This window comes from Gossypium hirsutum, chromosome A01 (genome assembly GCF_007990345.1).
Source record: "Gossypium hirsutum isolate 1008001.06 chromosome A01, Gossypium_hirsutum_v2.1, whole genome shotgun sequence".
NCBI lineage: Eukaryota > Viridiplantae > Streptophyta > Magnoliopsida > Malvales > Malvaceae > Gossypium > Gossypium hirsutum.
The window spans coordinates 79,842,313-79,866,525 of record NC_053424.1 but is presented as its reverse complement, the minus strand read 5'-3'; the positions used below and the strand labels follow the sequence as shown (position 1 = coordinate 79,866,525).

Genomic DNA, 24,213 nt, shown 5'->3' with positions numbered 1-24,213 from the left:
ATAGTTAGAATTGAATCTAGTGAATTGAATGGATTACCTGCTATAATATCTTCGATGAAAGCTTTGAGTATTGTGAGAAAGGGTTGTGAAGCCTACTTTGCATATGTGATTGATTCAAAAGTGTGAAAAAAGAAAGTTGAATCTGCACCTGTAGTCTATGAGTTCCCTAATGTGTTTCTTGAAGAACTTCCAGGATTACCTCCAGTTAGAAAAGTAGAATTTGGTATAGAATTGGCACCTGGTACTACTCTGATTTCAATAGCTCCGTATAGAATGGCTCTGACCAAGTTAAAAGAATTAAAGTCTCATTTGCGAGAATTAACCGATCGAGGATTTCCTAGACCGAGTTTCTTACCTTGGGGTGCTCTGATTTTATTTGTGAAAAAGAAAGACAGTACGATGAGAATGTGTATAGATTATCGTCAGTTGAATAAAGTGACTGTCAAGAATAAGTATCCCCTGCCCTGAATCGATGATTTGTTTGATCAGTTGAAAAGAGCTACCGTGTTTTTGAAAATAGATTTGAGATCGGGCTACTATCAGCTACGAGTGAAAGATTCAGATGTTCCGAAGACTGTTTTCAGAACGAGGTACGACCACTATGAATTTTTAGTTATGCCTTTCGGATTGAATAATGCACCTGCTATCTTTATGGATTTGATGAATAGAATTTTCAGACCGTATTTAGATTAATTTGTTATAGTCTTCATCGATGACATATTGATTTATTCATGTGATGAATCTGAGCATGCCGAACATCTGAGAATAGTGTTACAAACTTTGCGAGATAAACAGTTGTATGCAAAATTCAACAAGTGTGAGTTCTGGTTGCGAGAAGTTGGTTTCTTGGGTCATATTGTATCAGCCTCTAGTATTCGAGTTGATCTGAGTAAATTTTCAGCTATTTTGGATTGGAAACCTCCGAGAAATGTTTCTGAAGTCTGTAGTTTTCAGGGACTTGCTGGTTATTATAGAAGATTCGTAAAAGGTTTCTCGATGATTGCGACTCCGTTGACAAAATTGCTCCTAAAAGATGTGAAGTTTGAATGGTCTGAAAAGTGTCAGAACAGCTTTGACTAGTTGAAAGCTTTATTGGCTGAAGCTCCAGGTTTAGTACAACCTGAATCGGGTAAAGAATTTGTGATTTATAGTGATGCTTCGTTAATTGGTTTGGGATGTGTTTTAATGCAAGAAGGAAAAGTTGTTGCTTATGCTTCGAGACAGTTGATGCCACATGAAAAGAACTATCCGACACATGATCTAGAGTTAGCTATGATTGTGTTTGCTCTAAAGATTTGGCACCATTATTTGTTTGGTGAACAATGTCACATTTATTCAGATCATAAGAGTTTGAAGTATTTGATGAAGCAAAAAGATTTAAATCTACGACAAAGAAGATGGTTAGAACTGTTAAAAGACTACGAACTTGTGATTGATTATCATCCGGGAAAAGCAAATGTTGTCGTAGATGCCTTAAGTCAGAAAACATTGTTTGGTTTGAGTGTAATGAATGCTCATTTGGTTCTGTATAATGATGGTTCAGTTTTAGCTTAATTAAAAACAAGATCATTTTTCTTACAATAGATTATCGAAGCTTAGAAGATTGATAATGAGATTTTAGCAAAACGAGCTCAGTGTGATGTAGAGACTGATTCAAAATTTAGAGTTGATGAAGATAATTGTTTAAGATTTGGAGATCGGATTTGTATTCCTAGAAATCTAGAGTTAATTCAAATGATTATGAGTGAAGCCCATAGTAGTCGGTTATCTGTACATCCAGGAAGTACGAAAATGTATAACGACTTGAAACAACATTATTGGTGGCCCAGAATGAAAAGAGATATCTCTAAATTTGTTTCTAAATGTTTGATCAGTCAGCAAGTTAAAACTGAACATCAGGTGCCATCTCGGTTATTACAACCGATTATGATTCCAGAGTGGAAATTGGATCGAGTGACCATGGACTCTGTGTCAGGTTTGCCCCTGTCTCCGAGAAAGAAAGAAGCAATTTGGGTTGTAGTTGATCGATTGACGAAATCGGCTCATTTAATTCTAGTTTGATATGATTATTCGCTTGATAGATTAGCTGAATTATACATTTCTGATATAGTGAGATTGCATGGTGTGCCATTGTTTATTCTATCAGACAGAGATTCAAGATTCATATCGAGATTTTGGAAGAAATTGCAAGATGCTCTGGGTACTAAATTGCATTTTAGCACTGCTTGTCATCTGCAAATAGATAGTCAATCTGAATGGATTATTCAGATACTTGAGGATATGTTGAGATGTTGCATTCTTGAGTTTGAAGGAATGTGAGAACAATATTTACCTTTGATTAAATTCGCTTATAATAACTGTTTTCAGTCGAGCATCAAAATGGCACCATACGAAGCATTATATGGTCGTAAATGTCGTACACCTTTGAATTGGACAGAGCTCAGCGAAAATAAAATTTATGGAGTTGATTTGATAAAAGAAACCGAACAGAAAGTGAAAGTGATCCAAGATAGTTTGAAAGCAGCTTCTGATCATCAGAAATCATATGCAGATTTGAAAAGAAAACACATTGAGTTTGAGATCGGCGACAAAGTGTTTTTGAAAGTATCTCCGTGGAAGAAAGTGATTCAGTTTGGTAGAAAAGGCAAGTTGAGTCCGAGGTTCATCGGACCATATGAAATCATTGAGCGAGTTTGGCTGGTTGCTTATAGATTAAGGCTACCATTTGACTTAGAAAAGATACATAATGTGTTTCACGTATTGACGCTTTGATGATATAGATCTGATCCTTCGCATATAATTCCTCCATCTGAGATTGAAATTCGGTCTGATATGACTTACGAAGAAAAGTCGATTCCAATCTTAGCTCAAGAGGATAAAGAATTACGTAATAAGAAGATTTCGTTAGTTAAAGTGATGTGGCATCGACACGGTATTGAAGAGGCAACGTGGGAGCCTGAAGATGCTATGAAAATCCCTAAGGGGGGAGAATTATAACAGTCCAATTTTGACCCTAGTCAGAATAGTGGTTTAGGGACCACAAAATCCAAGTTAGAAAAATATTTTAATATTATTTTTTGTTTCTATTATAAGTTAATTGACATGTGAGAAAGTCTCATGTGAAAATTTAACTGTTTGTGTGTTAATTTGCAAAAAAGACCAAATCGCATAAAAGGTAAAAGCTGTGTACTAGATGTTAAAAGTGCTTAAATAAATTGGCTTTATAATTGTGAGGTCCTTATGTAGTTATTTGACCAAATTTATGATTAAATGACAATAGTGGACATGAGTGGATGGTATATTAATGTTTTTATGCAAGGGTAAATTGGGAAAATGCATATTAAAGTAATTAAAATAAAACAAAACATGAAAAATAAGGCCATTATGTTGTTCATCCACCGAAAATACAAAGAAAAGAGAAAAGAGAAAGCTCACTTAGGGTTTAGCACTTTGAATTGGTGAATTAGGTTTGTGTTTTGCTCGATTTTTGTTAATTTCTATGTTTTTGTGATCATTGCTTAGTGTACTACAAAGCCCATGACTCAATTTCAAATTTTGGTGATGATTTTGAAATGTGCCATGGATGAATTCATGAGTTTTGTGTTGTTAAATGGTGAAATATGAAAGCTTGATGTTAGGTTTACATGTTTTGTCTTTGGATTTCAGATGAATTTGAGCAAATTTGGCAAATTTGTGAAAATGTTATTTTGAGGGACTAAAATATGAAATAAATGAAATGGATGGACTTGTTTGAGAGCTAGACTAAACTTGTGTGTATGCAAATTATGTGTATTTTGTGATTTTGTGAAATAGGACTAAAGTGTCGAAATGTGAAAATGTAAGGGCTAGTTTGCAAATTGCCCTAAATATGTGTTTATGGATTAAATTGAATTAATTGGTGAATAAAAGGATTAATTTTGAAAACATATAGATCAAGAAAGGAGGAATTCGGACTTAGATCGAGGAAAGCCGAAGGTTATCGAGTAGATAGGTTGAGTCAACAAATTTCGAGTACGAGGTAAGTTTGTACTCAAAATGTGATGTTAAGTAAGCTCTGATGCATTTTATTATATATGGATTGTATATAATTGAATTGGATAATATGATGAATTGGAAGTTTTGGCACTAAGTGTGCAATTTAAACTAGCTTCGGCTACTTGAGGCACTAAGTGTGCGATACCGACTTAGTCTCGGTTACTTGAGATGGCACTAAGTGTGCAAAAATATTATAGCTTCGGCTAACCTTATTGCACTATGTGTGTGGATGTTTTAAAATACGAATAAGTTATGGAAAGTTTTATAACATTCAACAATCGGTAAGTATGAAAGTGAATAAGTACGGGAAGATCCAGGTATGTGCGTTACTTAAGTGGTAGAGGATATTAAGTATGTGAATTTCATTGAGTTGATATGATCTTAAAGATTGACATTGTACAAATACTTATTTATTTCATATTGTTGATGATTTGAGAATGAGCTTACTAAGCTTTTGAAAGCTTACTTTGTATGTGTTTGCATTGTTTTATAGATTTCATAGCTGCTACAAGCTCGGGGATCGTCAAGGATCGTAGCCACACTATCGACCTCATTTTGGTACCTTTTTAAATGTACATATTTGAAGTATGGCATGTATAGGCTAGTTGTTGTGGAAGTATGTTTTGTGATGTATATACTTAGCAATGTGATTTGGCTAATTTGTGTTTGAATTCATAGTTGATATTGGTTTATGATATGTGGGGTTAATTTGAAATTGTGGTATGTTTTAGTTGGTCAAAAGAAATGGTAAGTGATGGTAAGCTTTGGTAGATTTAGTTTGGGTTTGGATGATAAATATAAGGAAATGTTTTGTTATGAATATACCTTGTGTTTAGCTTGAATTGGTAAGTTTAATGAGTAGAGAAATGGTTGATGTTGTTATGTTATAAATGATGAATTCCATAGCATAAAGATTGGCTGAATTGGGTTGGACATATATGCTTGTTTTCAATTCGTGTAGGTTGATCTAAAAAGGGGTGGAAAATTGGCTTAAACCAAGACTACATTGTGCCATATGGCCATGGTATACGAGCGTGTCTGTAGGCCGTGGGTTTAAGTCAGTAGCTATCTCAGAACCACACAGCCATAGCCCACGGGCGTGTCTGTTGGTCGTGGAGAAAAGTCAGTATGTAAACTCTTTTTTGGTACGGCTGGGTTTCATGGGTGTGCCTGGTGCCCGTGTTAGGCACACGGCCTGGTTCCACGGGCGTGTGACCTCAACAAAATGGAAAAGGTTTCTGAATTTTAAATTTTGTGAATGTATTTAGTTTAGTCCCAACCTCTTCTTAATGTATGTTTATGGTTTCATTGACCTAAGAAAGGGACTTTATGTTTATGTTCGACTATGATGTTTGTGAAATGAATGTGAATTATTTTCGATAAGTTCGATAATGCCTCTTAACCCTTGTCTGGAGACGGATACGGGTTAGGGGTGTTACAACAACTCTACCCCCTAAAAGAAAATTTTGGCCTCGAAATTTACCTGGTCAGAATAGATGAGGGTATTATTGTCGCATCACCTCCTTGTTCCCACGTGGCTTCCTTAGAATCGTGATTATACCATAACACATTAACCAGTGGAACCGAATTCCTTCTCAGAACTTTCACATAGCGATCTAAGATCTGGACAGGCTCTTCCTCAAAGGTCAGATCAGGTCTAACCTTAATCTCCTCAGTCGAAACGGTATGTGTAGGATCAGAGCGATATCGCCTCAACATAGAGACGTGGAAAACATCATGAATTCGGTCCAACTCTAAAGGTAACTCAAGTTGATAGTCAATCGATCCCACACGTTTCAATATATGATATGGCTCAATGAACCTAGGGTTAACTTGGCATTCCGACCAAACCTCAGTACCTTCTTCCATGGTGAGGCCTTAAGAAACACCAAGTCTCCCACTAAATACTCGATCTCCTTATGCTTCAAGTCCGCATAAGACTTCTATTTGTCCGAAGCCGCCTTCAGCCGATCTTCAATCAACTTCACCTTATCCTCAGTATTAGAAATCAACTTAGGGCCTAGGACACGCCACTCACCCAACTCAGTCCAACAAGGAGTACGACACCTACGACCATATATTGCCTTGTAAGGTGCCATCTGTATGCTAGACTGGTAGCTATTACTGTATACAAACTCTGCCAATGATAATTAATCCTTCCAACTTCCCCGAAAGTCAATTACACAACTCCTTAACATATTCTCCAGTATCTGAACCACCCTCTCTGACTGCTCGTCTATCTGAGGATGGAACGCAGTAATGAAGTCCAACCTTGTACCTAATGCTTCATGCAACTTCTTCCAAAATCGAGACGTGAAGCGAGGATTTCTATCAGATATGATGGAAACTGGTACCCTATGCAGTCTCACAAATTCAGACACATATAACTTAGCCAACTTCTGCAATGAGTAATCTGTATGAACGGGTATAAAATGAGCAGAGTTAGTCAGTCGATCAACGATGACCTATACTGAATCCTTCTTAACAGGCGTTAAGGGTAGCCCACTAATAAAATTCATAGTTACTCTCTCCCACTTCCAAAGCAGAATCTTAACTAGCTGAAGTAACCCTGAAGGCAACTAATGCTCCGCCTTAACCTATTGGTAAGTTAGACACTTACTCACAAAATCAGTAACTTCATGCTTAAGCCTTGGCCACCAATACAACTCCCGAAGGTCTCAGTACATCTTATTCCCACCAGGATGCATAGCATAAGGACTATTATGCACTTCTTGCAGTATCGACTGCCTCAAATCAGTATCTTTCAGTACATAAACTCTCCCACGGAAACAAAGTACCTCTTCGCTATTCAACCCAAAAACTCTAAAGTTTCCCCACTCTCAATCTGTCGGAAACGAGAACCCAGTGACTCATCCTCCAACTGCTTATCTTTAATCTGTTCAATCCACCACAGTTTAACTTGAAGTTTGTCTAGTAAACTACCATCATCGAATAAACTGAGACGAGCAAACATCGCAAATCAGTAACAGCCCTACCGCTCAGTGCATCGGCTACCACATTAACCTTACCATGATGGTGCTCAATCAAACAGTCATAGTCCTTAAGCAGCTCGATCCACCTATGCTGCCTAAGGCTTTTGTAATCCGTGTAAATGATACACTTCTCACCAAACAGGTAGTGCCTCCAAATCTTGAGTGCAAAAACCACCGCTGCCAACTCCAAATCATGCGTCGAGTAGTTCGCTTCATGCGCTTTAAGCTGACAAGATGCATATGCCACTACCTTACCCTCTTGCATCACCATACATCCCAAGCCAACATGTAATGCATCACTGTAGATAGTGAAGTCCTTCTTAGAATCTGCCTATATTAAGACAAGAGCCTCAATTAGAACTTTCGTAAGCCTCTCAAAATTTTCCTACTGCTTATCAGTCTAGTTAAACGGTACCCCTTTACGCAACAACTTAGTCAGAGGTGTAGCAATCAACGAAAATTCCTCAACAAATCGCCTATAATACCCGGAAAGACCCAAAAAAATTTGAATCTCAAATACCGACTTAGGCTGCTTCTAATCCAGAACAACTTTAATTTTTTGAGGATCAACCCTAATCCCCTCAGCAGACACCACATGACCCAAAAAAGTTACCTTTCGTAGCCAGAATTCACACTTACTGAATTTAGTGTATAAGTGTTTCTCCCTCAAAATCTGTAGAACAACTCGGAGATATGCATCATGATCCTCCTCAATCCTCGAATACACCAGAATGTCATCTATAAACACCACTACGAACTGATCCAGATAGGGTTGGAACACTCGGTTCATCAGATCCATAAAAGTTGCTGGTGCATTCGTCAATCCAAATGGCATCACTAAAAACTCGTAATGACCGTAATGAGTCCTAAAGGCTGTCTTGTAAATATCCATCTCCTTGACCCTCAGTTGATGGTACCCTGATCGGAGATCAATCTTAGAGAAGACCGAAGCTTCTCTATACTGGTCGAATAGATCATCAATCCTCGGTAGGGGGTACTTATTCTTGATAGTCAATTTGTTCAATTACCGATAATCGATGTACGCATGGTTCCATCCTTCTTTTTCACAAATAAAACCGGTGCTCCCCACGGAGACACACTAGGACGAGTAAACCCTCGATCCAATAACTCTTGAATATATGCTTTAAGCCCCTCAAGCTCCTTCGGTGCCATTCTATAAGGGGCGATAGACACCGGAGTTGTACCAAGCAAGAGCTCTATCCCAAACTCAGCCTAGACATTATGGCTGAATTTGTGATGCCACATTGAAGTGAGTTTAAAAATACATAGTCCTATTAGAAAAGCCCTAATGTGTTAAAACCTCATTTGTTATCTTTATGAGATACTAACTTAATTTATTCATTTGTTAAGTTACAGGTTTGTCTAGCAAAACATGTTTCGTACTAAATCGTTTTTACACTTAAAAACATTGTTCATTACGGAAGCTTTTAAAACAAGTTACATACTATGGTAGTTGAAAATCATTTACCGTTTGAAAACTCGAGCCCTACTACTATCAGATTTAATTCAATTTAAATAAATCCCCAAATAAACATAAAACTTAAAATGGCCTTATTACATAAAATTTACCCAAATAAAACTACCTTTACTAGAATTCAAAAATGAAAAACATAAACAGTGGAGTGGCCATCTCCAAGTCCCTCGCAGCACCAACCCGCCTAAGGATTACCAGCACAGATAAGCAAAAAAGTGAGTTTATGGAAACTCAGTGTGGAATCTCTATTTATCAAACAGTAAATCATATAATGTAAACAGTCTGGGCCTAAGCCCTTATCAGTAGTAATTTCAGTGTGGCCCTCAGCCCATTATGGTAACAGTATTAGTGTGGGCCTTAGCCTAATTTAGTATAGTATTAGAGATGCAAACAGAGATCCTACCCATCCATCCTCTACACTCCACTCTGCCCAACCCTACACTCCATGTGGGGATAAAATTGACCCACCCAACCCTACACACCAGAATATAGCACCGGTTGCAGCACTAAATAGTATATGCAGTAGAGCTGCCAGTACAGTACACTTCCTTCAAATATATCAACCCCACCCCCATGCAACATGCCATGTCATAATATATAAAGGGTATGCAAAATGTCATGTCCGATTACAGTCAAATATAGCATAGGGGTATATCAGTCATTTTACCTCTAAGGGTGCAACAATCATCTTATCAGTATGGGGTCTAAGTGTACTTACCGACCCATCAGTAGGCCCACAGTTGTCTTAGGCGATCCGTGCGACCTCAATAGTCAAATAGTGGAAATGGGCCCAGAAGCCCATAATACGGCCCATGTGGGCTTACACGCTCTTATGGTCCAGTAAGCCCAAATAATGGCCTTGGCCGTGTACACTACTCAGCCAGCACGATTACCTCCACACAACAGTGTGGTTTACCTATGTGGGACCCACGAGCCCGTAGGGCCCAGACGACCCATTTCAGCCCAAAACGAACTATGCCCACGAGATCCCTCATGGTGGTCTCTACAGTCACATGCTTGCGCTTATGCATTTAGATGACCACACGGGCGAATGAATGCCCGTGTGGTATCAAATGGTAACAGTTTTCCAGCTTTTTCCATTTAACGATTTAAGTAGTGTGATTACACACCTTGCTTGCGGGAAGTGCCAATAATCCACGAGCACCACAACCTACATTCATTTAAGGATTTCCATTAGTCAAAAAGGTTAATCCCCCTCTTTTAACTCTATACCCAAAATAATAGTTGCTACTTACCTTGGTTGAAAGAGCGTGATTACTTAATCCATTGACAAACGTTGACTACACCCTCCTTACCGAGCAACTGCATTACCAATGAAATCCATGACTGTTGATTACATACACACACACGGTTTGAATCATAAATAGGCTTATAGAAAATACAAAACCAGATATGGGAAAAAAATAAGAAAATCGGCCAACACCTTATAACATTAGTCACGCACCAAAACCACCACATGATATCTAATAGTTGAAGAAAGTGAGGACCCCGAAGAAGAAGAAGAAGATCCCATAATGCAATCAGCTGAAGTCCCAGATAAGGCAGAACCAATGGAACCAGAAGCTAAACCTGATGTCGAAACTTCAATGTTTAGAGCTTAATCACCTCATGCAAATCTTGAGATGAGTTGTCAAAGTTGATAGACATAATACAACATATGCAGTGGCAGCAACAAGCTTACTAGGGATAGTAAAAAATAATGGAAGACTCAATGAGAAACGCTTTTACGAAAATATACAACGACCCATTTATTTTTGTTCTTGAGTTTCCAGATTTCATATTTGAACCATGGAGTCCACTATCGAAGAATGAGTGAAGTGATTCATGCAAAGGCAATTATGATGGAGCAAAAGATGAGTCAAATTCGGAAGGATCTGCAAATAAATAAAAGGGGGGATCTTGACTTTATTTTTTTCTATTCTTAGTTCATTTTAGGATTAAGCTCAATTAAAAATTTTTATTTTTTCATAATAAAGCAAGAGATGGAAATCATGTATAAAAATGAACAAGTCGCAAAGTATAAAGTGTGACAATAGGTATATACATGTCTAGGATTGGATCTTAAGAGAGCTTGGTACTTAAGTAGTCAATTTGACTCACCTCCTCTTTTCTAGAATCCTACCTAGTGTATAGTATCTATTCACTTTTAAAAATGAGAACAATATTCATTTTAAGTAGGGGGACCAAAAAAATTATTTCCGCTCAAAATGAATTTTCCTTTTAATTATGATTAGGATATACTTTGTTCAATAAATTTGAAATTTTGTTAAGTATGATAAACTTGAGTATAAATAAAGTTTTAATATTTTAATAATTATTATGTTAGCTTAATAATGACATAAATGTATTTTTAATAAAGCATGCAAATCGTACCATAAAATTTTTAGTTCTTTAGGAAAGTTAGACATGCATGAAAGTTTAAGTCTTTAAAATAGACTTAGTAGTTTCTTGAGGCGAAATCTTAGGAAGCATGGAATGCTGAAAATGATTTAGGCAACTGTTGTTTGCACCGTTTGAACCTTTCAAGCCAACCATGATGAAATTTTTATCCTTTGAAACCCAGCTTTGAGACTATATGGCCTAATTTTATTTGAACCCTTGCAAATGTAGCCATCACTTCTCTCTTAACTATCTTAAAATTGTCCCAAACACTAAACTCGGTACTATTCAATGTATTCTTTGAAATTAAGTTTGGGGGAGTTGAAAAGAAGTATCAAATGCTCTAAAATTGTAGTACATTTAGTAAAATGCTCGTATGAAAAAAAAAGCATGAGTTCTTAAAATAAAATGTACAAAAGAGCATGTGAAAGTAAAGAAAGTTGATGTATTGAAGCTAATTATTTCGAAGGTCTGATACAAGCTGAGTCTAGGGTTTTTAGCCTAAAATTATCTATCTTCTACCTACCCTTAAGTCTAGCCACGTTACAATCTTGTTAAATACCTATTGATTAAAGTTCCAATGCTACCTACATTAGTGGAGAGAAATTGCTACGTGCACCATATGAAAGCATAAGTTAAACTTAATGCTTGTAGTTTAATCTTGAATAAGGGAATAAAATTAAATTGGTAAGGGTTCACATGACTTTAGTAGGAAACAGTTAGTCTAATTTTTGGCTATCATAAGAATGGTTGAGATTTGTTTGAACGATATATATACTTAAGTAAGCATAACTATCAAATTTCTTGTTTTTGAGCATAAGTATATTAAATTCATAATTTTGGGAAGAATGTTGTTCTTAAGGAATTTTTCAAAAGTTTTTTCGAGGAATTCTTTTTAAAATTTGTGCATTACTCGGGACGAGAAATGAATTAAGTTTGGGGGTGTGGAAACACAAAAATTTACGCATTTTTACATACCCCTTTTAACTTAAAATCATACAGTTTCGATAAAATTCTTGTTGAAAAATAATTAATTTTTATAAAATAATTAAAGTGCACTTAAAATATGAACATTTGAATTTTATTTAAATTTAGAATTATTTTTTTATGAATTTTGGTTATTTTCGACAGATTTGCACAAAAGGCGAAAAATGGCTCGGCAGACATTGTTAGAAGCACAAAATCAAGAAGTAATTTGAAGTATCGAGACAAACTAAATTTCAGCTGAAGACGGTCAAAAATTATATGTATTAATTCATAATATAATTAATTTTAATTTATATCCAATTTAATTTGGGTTAATAAATTATTATTAATTAATTATGAAAAAGTGGTCTAGCTGAACTGAACTGAATGAACCGAACCACCCAAGAAATGGACAGCCCAAAATTGTCCCAAGAGCGGACCCAAATCAGCTTATTATCTAATTATTTAAGCTTTCAAAGAGGCCTTCGAAGACTTGTTTAAGTTGCATTCAAACCCCTCCACAATTTGTGGCTTTGTAGATATGCCCTAAGCCAAATTTAGCAAAGTTGAAACCATCAACCTTGCCACATGTGTGGCCGGCCAAGGGATGGCTCTTTGGCTGCTATTTTTAGCTAATTTTAGCAGCCATCTTTAGCTATAAAACCCCCCTTGGCTGATCATTCAACACACCTCAATTCATTCACATCTTTTCTCTTTTCTCTCCACTTTTTCTCTTCTTTTCCATTCTAAATTCTCTTACTCTCTTGCCAATTTCCTCTCTTGGAAAAAGGGTGTTCATCAGCCATTTTTGAGCAACATTGAAGTGTTCATAGCATCTTTGATCAATGAGGACAACAAAGAACGAAGAACGGAGCAAGCTAGTAAAGCCATGGAAAAACACCGGATTTGATTCTTGTTCCGTATCTCTTTAATTTTTTTTGTTGTTATGATGAACATATCTATGAATATTTATGTTGTTGGAATGGTTAATTTAATCAATTTAGCTTGAATTTAATTCATGTTAGGTTGATTGCATTTCGTCTTCTTAAATTGTTAAAATTATATTTATGTTGTTATAGGCCTCGGTAAGATGCTTGATTAAGTAAAATCATGACTAAGTTATTGATCGCGATTTTCGTGTGACAGGTTTTAAATATTTATAAAGAATAGTTCTTGAAACTAACTATTATCACAATGTAGGCAAGTGTACCTATCGAACAGTAGTATAGTTTTAACAAGACCGGATTGTCGAACCCAAAGAAACTAAAAGTACTAGTAGTGACTGTCTTTTTGTTATCTAGCCTAAGAATAAGAGGGTTTTGTTTTAACTAACTAATTATCTAAACTAAGAATCCATAGAAATTAGAATTGGGGGATTACTTTTGGAAAAGGATTGAATTAAGACAATACCTAAGGAAAAATCCACCTAGACTTTATTTGTTATTCTGGCTCCGAATCGGATGATTTATTCATTTAACTTGTCCTGTAGAGATCCCTAAGTTATGTTATTATCCCTATTTAGGACTAATAACGTTTAATCCCTAGATTGAATAATTGAGACTTTTCTCTCATTAACACCCTAGGGTTGCATTAACTCGATCTATGGATCCCCTTATTAGGTTTCACCCTAATCCGACAAAATCTTGTCACCCTATGTCTAGGCACACAATCAATTCCGCTTAATTATGACAAATGTACTCTTAGACAGGTTCTATTCCTCCTCTGAATAAGAGCTTATCTTGCATCAGTATCCTGGGATATCAAAACAATAATTAAGAACACATAATTAAGAACAAGTTAAATATTTATCATACGATTCAAAAAATAATAATAAGATTCGTCTTAGGTTTCATTCCCCTTAGGTATTTAGGGGATTTAGTTCATAACTAAAAAGGAAAACATCTCAGAAGAATAATGAATACAAAACATAAAGAAAACCCAAAACTCCTGAAGGGAAATTGAGGGGAGATCTTCAGTCTTGATGGTGACTCTGGCTTCTAAGATGGATCAATCGGCTTCCCTTGAGCAGTTCCCTGCCTCCTTCTCTCTATGTCTTTTCCTCTTCCTTTAGGGCGTATTTATAGGCTTTAGAATGCCTAAAAGCCCTCAAAATTAACCTTTTTCTGAATTAGACTCAACTTGGGCTCGGTAGGGACACGCCCGTGTGACACGTCCGTGTACGATTACTTCAGGCCGTGGTCAAGCCTGTTAAATAGGCACGAGCATGTGGTCTGCCCGTGTGAGTGGTGCTTTGATTCTGCCAAATTGACACGGTCGTGTGGTCTGCCTGTGTCAGGAAGTCCAGGCCGTGTTGATTTCGTACTTTGGTCCATTTTCTCAGTTTTTGGCTCTTTCTCGTTCCTTTCGCTCTCCTATGCTCACCTAAGTATAGAACATGAAATTAAGGCATCAGGAGCATCGAATTCACCAATTCTAAGGAAAAATCATCCATAAAATGCGTTAAGCATGGGGTAAAAATATGTATAAATTACGGTTTACCAAATACCCCCACACTTAAGCATTTGTTTGTCCTCAAGCAAAATTCTCAACTCATATTCAAAATAAATTTTTCTCAACCTATAATTTCTATCGATAATATCTCAAAATAATCCATAGATAATCCTACATTGAAAATTCAACTGAAAGAACATCAAAGTTTCAAACATTCCAAGTTGAGTATTTAATCAAGCAAAACTTTAGGCAACTTCCCTTATCTAAGTGGTTACCTCGATTCGAAATCTCACGGAGTTTAACATCCTCACTAAAGATTCACTCAAATCACTCAAAGTGTTTAAGGACAATGTAAGTAGCACTCATCAGTCAATATGAAAAGTTATTACCATAGGCTTGCATGAAAATCACATCTCCACCACTATAAATTGAGATGATCCATCAATCAAAAGGTCTTTAGAGGGTTGTAAAGTGGATTTTGTTAGGGGGTGTGGTCACAAGCTAAAAGAAAGGGTTAGAATTGAGATTGAATTGAAAAATGACTTAACTGGAAAAAGATTTAATCATCATTAGCATACAACAGAGCTTTTCTCAGAATATGGAATTTAACTTCTTTAGCTCAGAGGATTACTACTACTAATATGTATAGATGTTTTTATTTTAGAACAAGTTAAATTACAAAATAGAATAAAACATAGTTAAGCAACTATTTCAATTCAAATCTCGACAAAAATAGGGATCAAATTAATTTAGGGGATTTCAATAATAATGGGTTAATGGCTAATATTAAGGGTAGTACAAGAAATGGCTTGTTAGCTCAACAGGGTCTACTAAGGGTTAATCGTGGAGGTAGGCTTTTCATGACATGAGTGGGTTAATCCTAAGTGCCTTTCTCATTTTGACATATCAAATCAAATAGTGTGGTCTTGACATGCATAATCAAGCAAGTTCTAGAATAACAGTTCAATACCGACACACTCAAAGCAATAATAAAAGTGAGCATGAAAGAATTAATAGATGCTTAATAGGCTCAAAAATCTCACAAAAATTATGGCTTTTTGATGTTTAAAACTTGTGAATTCCAACTCAAAGTAATACCTAAACTTTAGGGAAACAACCTAAAATTTTAAATTCTTAACAATCAACTTATCATGCTTGATTCTCTAATGTCTTAAAGTTTAAACAATCAATGAATAAATGCCTATGTTTTAATTCAAGATATATCAATAAAAATCATAAATCAATCAAAATTTATCCAAAATATGATATGAGAGCTTTTCAAGAGAGCAAGCCAGTCATTCAGGGATTTTTCTGATAATGAAATGAATACCCCCACACTTAAGATGTACATTGTCCTCAATGTACAAAGATAGATATAAGAATATAGAAATAAGATAAGGAGAGGAGTGAAACTTTCTGAGTGATGAGTGAATTTCCTTGAACTGGAGTTTTGGAGAATAATCGGTGTGAGGGTAGAGGAGGATGCTCTGGCGGTCGTAGAGGTTCATTAGTCCACAAGTCCTGATCTGAAGTTGGTTATAATCGTGGTCGAGCAGGACATGGCAGCGTGGAGAACCTTTACCAGTGGAGTTTCAAGTTCCTGAGTAATAGTGAGCTGTGGAGCTCTTTATAACTGTGATAGAATTAGGAACTCTTTTAGGAAATATATAAGGAAGGGTAAGTACTCAATAGGAATTAGCCAAAATTAAAAATTGTAAAATAATAATTATAAGTCCTAATAAAAATAAGGTGAAAGAAAAATAAAAAAGTAGTCTTAAAATAAAATAAAAGTAAAAACATAAAATAATAAATAAATGTTTTTAAACATCTTCATCGCTAAATGTTCACGAGGTGGGAGTGGCGATGAGATGTGGAGGCACTGACAAATTGCTGTGGAGTAGCATCAATGTTGTCAAATCGTTGAAAACACTGCTGCTTGAATCGAGTGAGGCGCTCAGAGATGTCAACATATGAAGCCGTCGCATGAACTAGACAAAAGGGTGGTGGTGGCTGAGATGGTGGGTCCTCGTGCTGTGGGGGGACATCATCAGTAATGTCTTCAAGGGCCTCTTCCTCGGTAGATTGGGCGAGACGATATTGAGGAGGGTAGGTTCCTCGGTGCTTTTCGATCATCCTCATGCTAAGCATGCTCGAGATGCCTTGTGGAGACATCTGGCCAATGAGGGTCAAAGATGATTCTTGGGCCACGATGCTGAAGAGCCCGAAATGTCAAGCCAATCGTGTCACATAGGGGCCAATGGAGATGACCCCCTTCCTATGCCACTCCGTCTGATGTTGAATGGCGAGGGCAATGAAATAGGCTAGGTCGATGATGTGCCCGTGCGACATACACCATAGAAAGTAGGCGTCGTGAGCATTGAGGATGCCAGTGCTCTCTCACCTTCCTATTATCGTGTGAGGCAAAATGGCGTGTAGGTACCTCAAAAATGGAGGGAGAGTCGATGCCTTAGAGCGGCTAGGATTATATGTGGCTGCACCTAGTACTAGTGCGTCCAACAACGTGAAGGAGAACGACGAATATGGCAGTTAGAGTATCTAAGTCATTCTCCTCCATGAATTCCTCCGTATATAAGCCCGGTGTCGTACAGAATTCTAGGACGCTGAGCTGGCGGACTAATCCGCCTAGGTGAAATTGCACCATGCCGGGATCATCGTAGTTTGTCATCAAAGTTTGAAGTTGAAATGTGGAGCATCATTCCATCGTGAGCTCAAGATACATCGGCTCGATGATCCTAAAGAAAAGCTCCCAACGATCGGTGGTTAGGAGGGACCGAATTGCATCAGCCAACTGAACTTTTTCTACTGCAGCCCAGTCAATGCAGCGGCCCGTAATTAATGGTCGGGCCCGGAGTATTTGGAAAAGTTCTTCTTGGGGCCCAATGGGGAACCTTAGGAAAGGGTGATGAAATTTCACGGTAAGACCCGAAGAAGATGACGCTCCCTTCCTTTTTGAAGTAGGGACAGTGGGCTTTTTACCACGTGAAAACGACATTGTATGCCTGCAATTGGAAACATTAATTCGTCTTGATGAGTAGACAGGGGAAGATGCGACTAAATTCAAAGAGGAAAATCCGTAAATATGTTCAGCCATAATTACTAAGTTTAGCAAAAACAATAAGTTCAAGGACCTACTGTTGTGGCATTAGCATGGTGATATAAGTAAAAATGGCAAAGAATGGAATGTATCATACTATATGAATGAACATAAATGTTAACACAAGAGGCATGAATATTTCAACTATCCTAACCATGAATATGCACTTCTAACTAATCAAGTGGAGTAGGGAAATCATGTAATGAATAAGAATTTGAACAAGAAAAAGGTGATAACTTGTTCTATAAATGACATTTGAGTGATAGAAAGATGAAAATAATATCAAAAACATAGATTACTATGATAAATAATATTATAAATTAATGAAATAAAAGAGAAAGGAGTAAACAAACGCTAAAGTTGAGAGGTTAGGAGTCAAAAATGCAGTTGGAAGTGGCCCACGGGCTTGGTAGGGAGGGCGTGTGGACTTGCAGCGGCTAGGGTTAGAGTTTTTTTTCTCGGGTGAAGAAGACAAAGAATAGTGTAGCCTATTTATAGATTTTGGGGCACATGGCCAGGGAACACGCCCGTGTTCCCCAATTTTTGCCCGTGTGACTCACGAATTATGAATTTGGGTGCGTCTAACTTTTAGTCCACGCCCGTGCTCCTTGGCCGTGTGGGTGCACACGGCCGTGTAGCACGACCGTGCCTGGCTTTGTTCTCTTCCCCCACGCCCGTGTATGTTGGCCAATGCCCGTGTTCATTTAACAGGTGCGATCACAGGTTCTAGACACGAGCATGTCTCACGCCCGTGTTGTTTTGGTAAGTTCGCCCACAGCCATGTCGCATAGCCATGGCGATTTATCGTATCCCGTGTTGGGGAAATCTTTCCCCTATTTTCACACGACCCTAAGTACACTCGTGTGCTTGGCCGTGTCTGTGTGGAAAAACCTGTATTCAAGATCTCTATTAGTAAGTTAGGTGTTAAATACTAAAATTTAAAGAAATTAATATTGTTAGTGCCCGGGTTGCCTCCCGAGAAGTGCTTATTTATAATCTAAGCTCGACTTACCTCTCCATTGAATGGTCATGGTGGTTTGAGGAGTTTATACTCCTCATTCCTACTATCATTCTCATCAAAATAAGGTTTTAGATGGGTGTTGTTTACCTTAAAAGTGTCGAACTTGGGATGACTTACCTCTACTGTACCAAATGGGAAAACGCTAAGTACCCTAAGAGAGATTTCTTCGTTCAGTGTGGTAGTGACAATGTGAGGATCTGCGGCATCTAATAAGACTTTATCTCCAGCCTTAAGCTGACATGGGAAGGTGTTGAGCTCATTCTGGCGTAGTTTTGGTTTATCATGTGTTCTCGGTTTATGCGTCTGCCATTCATCTAGCTCCTCGATTTGTAGCCTTTCATCTTCATGAATAAGTCCTCTACTATTGCTTCAGAATGACTCATGTGCTTCCTTCAGACTCATTTCCTGCAAAGTAGGTTGTACCATATTGAAAGTTTTAGTAGAATAGTTTAGACGATCACCTTCAATATTCGACGTGTCGCCAGAATTGCGAGCTTGAAGGGTGATTGTTTAATCTCCCACATGGAGTGTGAGCTCAACTGTCCCAACATCAATGATTGTTTTAGCAGTTGCTAAAAAGGGCTATCCCAAAATCAGAGGAGTGTTGCTATCCTCCTCTATGTCTAGAACAATGATGTCAACGGGAAATATAAATTTATCGACTTTAACTAGCACATCTTCAATAATACCCCTAGGGAATCTTATAGTTTTATCTGCTAATTGAATGCTCATCCTAGTTTGTTTGGGCTTCCCAAGACCTAATTGTTTGAACATTTTGTAGGGTATGACGTTAATACTAGCCCCTAAATCAGCTAATGCATTATTAACATCTAAACTCCCAATTAAACAAGAAATCGTAAAACTCCCTGGCTCTTTTAGTTTGTTGGGTAGTTTATTCTGTAGAATAGCTAAGAAAACTGTGTTTAACTCCACATGTGACACCTCGTCCAACTTCCGTTTATTTGCTAAAAGCTCCTTTAAAAATTTCATTGCGTTTGGCATCTGCGATAGAGCTTCAATAAACAATAAGTTAATATGTAATTTTTTTAAGAGTTTAAGGAATTTACCAAATTGTTCATCTAAGCGGTCTTTCTTTGTCGCGTTGGGGTATGGCACATGAGGTTTATATTCAACATTCACTGATTTGTTTTTATTATGACCTACCTCACCTTGACCTCTACTTACCATAGTTTCTTGCCTCGGTTCTGGCTCAGGCTCAACGAATCCTTCTTCATCTTGAACATTAATTGCATTGAGTTGTTCCCTTAGGTTGGGTTCAGTATTACTTGGCAACCTGCCTTGTGGTCGTTCGAAGATTACTTTGGAAAGCTGGCAGATCTGAGTTTCGAGCCCTTGGATCGATGCTTGTGTATTTTTAAGTGCTGTCTCTGTGTTCTGGAAACGAGTTTCTGACACCGAGATAAATTTAGAAAGCATCTCTTCAAGGTTTGGTTTAGTTTCCTGTTGATAGGGTGGTTGTTGAAAACCCAGAGGATGTTGTGGTCTTTGATTTCCTTGACCGCCCCACGAGAAATTGGGATGGTTCCTCCAACCTGCATTATAAGTGTTACTATATGGGTTATTTTAGGATCTAGAGTTATTGTTACCCATTTATTGAACTTGTTCCTCCTCAATGCTAGGGTTGAAGGGTTGATACTCTGTGCATGCTCCTCCTCCATTCGTCTTGCATCTCATTACTGGATGTACCTGAGCAGAACCAAGTAAACCATCAATCTTTTTATTTAAAAGTTCTACCTGGTTTGACAGCATAGTAACCAAATCGACGTTATAATCGCCTGCTGTTTTAGTTGGCTTAGTCCTCATGACTTGCCACTGATAGTTATTCAGTGACATCTCTTCAATAAACTCATAAGCATTTTCAAGTGTTTTATTATTTATGGTTCTGCCAGTAGCTGCGTCAACCATTTGTCGAGTCGAAGGATTCAGGCCATTATAGAATGTTTGAACCTATAGCCAAAGTGGTAACCCATGATGAGGGCACCTTCTCAGTAAGTCCTTGTATCTCTCTCATGCATTGTAAAGAGTTTTTAAGTCCATTTGCACAAACGAAGAGATATCATTACATAATGTGGCCATTTTAGCTAGCGGAAAATATTTTAATAGAAATTTTTTGATCATTTGTTCCCAAGTAGTGATTGACCCTTGTGGTAACGAGTTCAACCACTGTTTAGCTTTATTTCTCAATGAGAAAGGGAATAACCGAAGACAAATGGCATCGTCAGAAACACCATTAATTTTAAATGTATCACAGAATTCCAGGAAATTTTCCAAGTGAGTGTTCGGATCCTCATCCTGCAAACCATCAAACTGAACAAATTGCTGTATCATTTGAATAGTGCTAGGTTTTATTTCAAAATTATTTGCAGCAATAGCAGGCCTAACTATACTTGACTCAGTTCCTGTTAAAGTAGGTTTAGCATAATCATAAGTAGTACGAGGAGCAGGATTCTGATTCGCTAGTTCAATGTGTATAGCAGGAGGTAGCTGATTGTCTTGGTTTTTAGCCATCTCTTCGATTGGGGTTTGAGTATCATCCTCTTGCTCGTTCTTTGTGTATCTTAAGCTTCACCTTATTTCTCTTTGGTTTCTGTGAACTATGCGATCGATTTCTTCGTCAAAAAGTAGTGGTCCTAACGAGTTTCTTCTAGTCAAAAACTATAAAAACCTGCCAAGAGAAAGAAAAAGTAAATTAATAAATAATAATTAAAATTAAATTGCAAGAAAAATAAATGGCTAAAGTAATAAAAATTGAGCATTCCTAATATCTTAGTTCCCTGGCAACGGCGCCAAAAACTTGATCGCGATTTTCATGTGACAGGTTTTAAATATTTATAAAGAATTGTTCTTGAAACTAACTATTATCACGATGTAGGCAAGTGTACCTATTGAACAGTAGTATAGTTTTAGCAAGATCGGATTGTCGAACCCAAAGGAACTAAAAGTATTAATAATGATTGTCTTTTTATTATCTAGCTTAAGAATAAAGAGGTTTTTGTTTTACCTAACTAATTATCTAAACTAAGAACTCACAGATAATAGAATTGGGAAATTGCTTTTGGGAAAATCGATTGAATGAAGGCAATACCAAGGAAAAATCCTCCTAGACTTTACTTGTTATTCTGGCTCCGAATCGAACGATTTATTCATTTAAATTGTCCCGTAGAGATCCATCCCTAAGCTATGTTATTATCCCTATTCAAGACTAATAACGTCTAATCCCTAGATTGAATAATTGAGACTTTTCTCTAATTAACACCTTAGGGTTCCATTAACTTGATCTATGGATCCCCTTATTAGGTTTCACCCTAATCCGGCAAAATCTTGTCACCCTATGTCTAGGCGCGCAATCAACTCCGCTTAATTATGACAAGTGTACTCTTAGACAAGGTCTATTCCTCCTCTGAATAAGAGCTTATCTTGCATCAGTATCCTGGGATATCAAAACATGAATTAAGAACAAGTTAAATATTTATCATATAATTCAAAAAATAATAACAAGATTCGTCTTAGGTTTCATTCCCCTTAGGTATTTAGGGAATTTAGTTCATAACTAAAAAGGAAAACATCTCAGAAGAATAATGAATACAAAACATAAAGAAAACCCAAAACTCCTGAAGGGAAATTGAGGGAGATCTTCAGTCTTGATGGTGACTCTGGCTTCTAAGATGGATCAATCGGCTTCCCTTGAGCAGTTCCCTACCTTCTTCTCTTCGTGCCTTTTCCTCATCCTTTAGGGCGTATTTATAGGCTTTAGAATGCCTAAAAGCCCTCAAAATTAGCCTTTTCCGAATTGGACTCAACTTGGGCTCAACAGGGCCACGCTCGTGTGACACTTTCGTGTGCGATTACTTCAGGCCGTGGTCAAGCCTGTTAAATAGGCACAGGCGTGTGGTCTACCTGTGTGAGTCGTGCTTTGATTCTGCCAAATTGACACGGCCGTGTGGTCTGCCCGTGTGAGGAAGTCTAGGCTGTGTTGATTTCGTACTTTGGCCCATTTTCTCAGTTTTTGGCTCATTTCTCGTTCCTTTTGCTCCCCTATTCTTACCTAAGTATAAAACATGAAATTAAGGCATTAGGAGCATCGAAATCACTAATTCTAAGGAAAAATAATCCATAAAATGCGTTAAGCATGGGGTAAAAATATGTATAAATTAAGGTTTACTAGTTATTCTTGCATTACAATTGTTAGGTAACTAATGAATTAATTATTTAAACGGATTCAAATTGTAATTAATAGACACAGTACTTAATCAGTGCATATTTAATCATCTAAGGTAGCTGGGGGTTAAATTAGCAATGATATCTGACGACAAATTTACCTTGCATAACTTGCAAGATTATTGTGACTAAATTGTTTCAAGGTAAGCATACTTTGTTACCTCACATAGTCTTTTATGTGCTTATTAAATCGAGTTAATTGTTTGAATTGACATAGGGATATGTTTAAGAGATTATTTCAATTTAATAAGTATGTATGTGCTATAACATATTTTCCTATTAAGATTTGTTTAATCGACTGAATTGACATAGAGATATGTCCAAGAGATGGATGGATTTTGGTAGGTGAGTATGTTCATAAGTTAGCAAATTACTGAATTGCCGTGAATTTATTCGTAACAATATAAACATGAGTTTAATAATTCTAAGATAAGAAATGTAATTAATCTAACACAATTATGTCATCTTGATTAAACTCGTATTTTGAAATTGTGCATTTGAGATTTATTTATTTAGTTTACTTAGTTTAGAATCTTAGTTTTTAATCACCCTCTACAAACAAAATATTTTTCTTCACCAAAGTGTTTTAAACAGCATTCATAAATAATTCTTTCCACAGTCCCTGTGGGTACGATAACTCGACATTTACTTGTCACTTTATTACTTGTTGCGATTGTATACACTTGCATATTTCCGTCGTTCCACCCGTGTGTCTGTCCATATGGACAAAATAAAGCCATTTTTAACTTTATTTCTCACCCAAATCCACACTAATGACCTGCACTTGAACTCAAATCCATAAATCAACCAATTCAAGCATTCAAATTTAGCAAATTCCATCATTCATCATGACATATCATTTCATGCATACATGTCTACAATCTTAGCTTAGTTCAATCCATGTATTAAAAATGATTTGATTAACTACTTAACATTTATGTAGCTACCATAGTTTGACATTACAAGTATATTTAAACAAATCATTACTAGTCATTCCAATGGCTAGATTTCAAGCATCATTTACATTATATGCCAATACGGTCAATATATCCTATACATGTCATTATAACCCTAATTGATTTACCATATTGTACTGACATGGGCCGATGGATAGTGTGAGTGATCTTCGCCGAGATTCCAATCCAACAAGCTTTTGATTTACTCTAAACATGGAAATAAAACTAAGTAAGCATAAAATGCTTAGTAAGTTCGCATAACTTGGTACTTAACTTACCATTCATTCTATTATGAGGTAACTATGTAAGGCATATTGAATTAATTTGACCTCAGGCCCTACACACATCCTCATTGCCCTTTTTCGTCATATAATCCATAATAACATCAAGAAATATATGGGCTCAACAATAATCAAGGTTTCAAGCACATATGCTTTCCACAATATGTATTCATTCAACATGCATAATTTATCTCATTATTACAAGTATAATTTCAACTAATTCATCTTGAGTTCAGATAATCTCATATCAGAACTTTACTC

General features: G+C 36.9%; 1 protein-coding gene and 1 non-coding gene across 2 annotated transcripts; one reads left to right on the top strand and one right to left on the bottom strand.

Moving 5' to 3' along the window:
* Window positions 1-5,514: 5,514 nt before the first annotated feature.
* On the bottom strand, window positions 5,515-5,904 carry LOC107894539 (uncharacterized). Its single transcript, XM_016819802.1, has one exon. It carries the CDS (start codon window positions 5,902-5,904, stop codon window positions 5,515-5,517), a length of 390 nt encoding a protein of 129 aa, XP_016675291.1.
* Window positions 5,905-20,460: 14,556 nt separating this feature from the next.
* On the top strand, window positions 20,461-20,571 carry LOC121206445 (small nucleolar RNA R71). The gene has a single exon (XR_005901490.1). It is a non-coding gene; the product is annotated as a small nucleolar RNA R71 (small nucleolar RNA).
* The last annotated feature ends 3,642 nt before the right edge of the window (window positions 20,572-24,213 follow it).

Coding starts and splice junctions, on each gene's coding strand:
- LOC107894539 (XM_016819802.1), bottom strand. CDS start 5,904: ATGGAAGAAGGTACTGAGGTTTGGTCGGAATGCCAAGTTAACCCTAGG.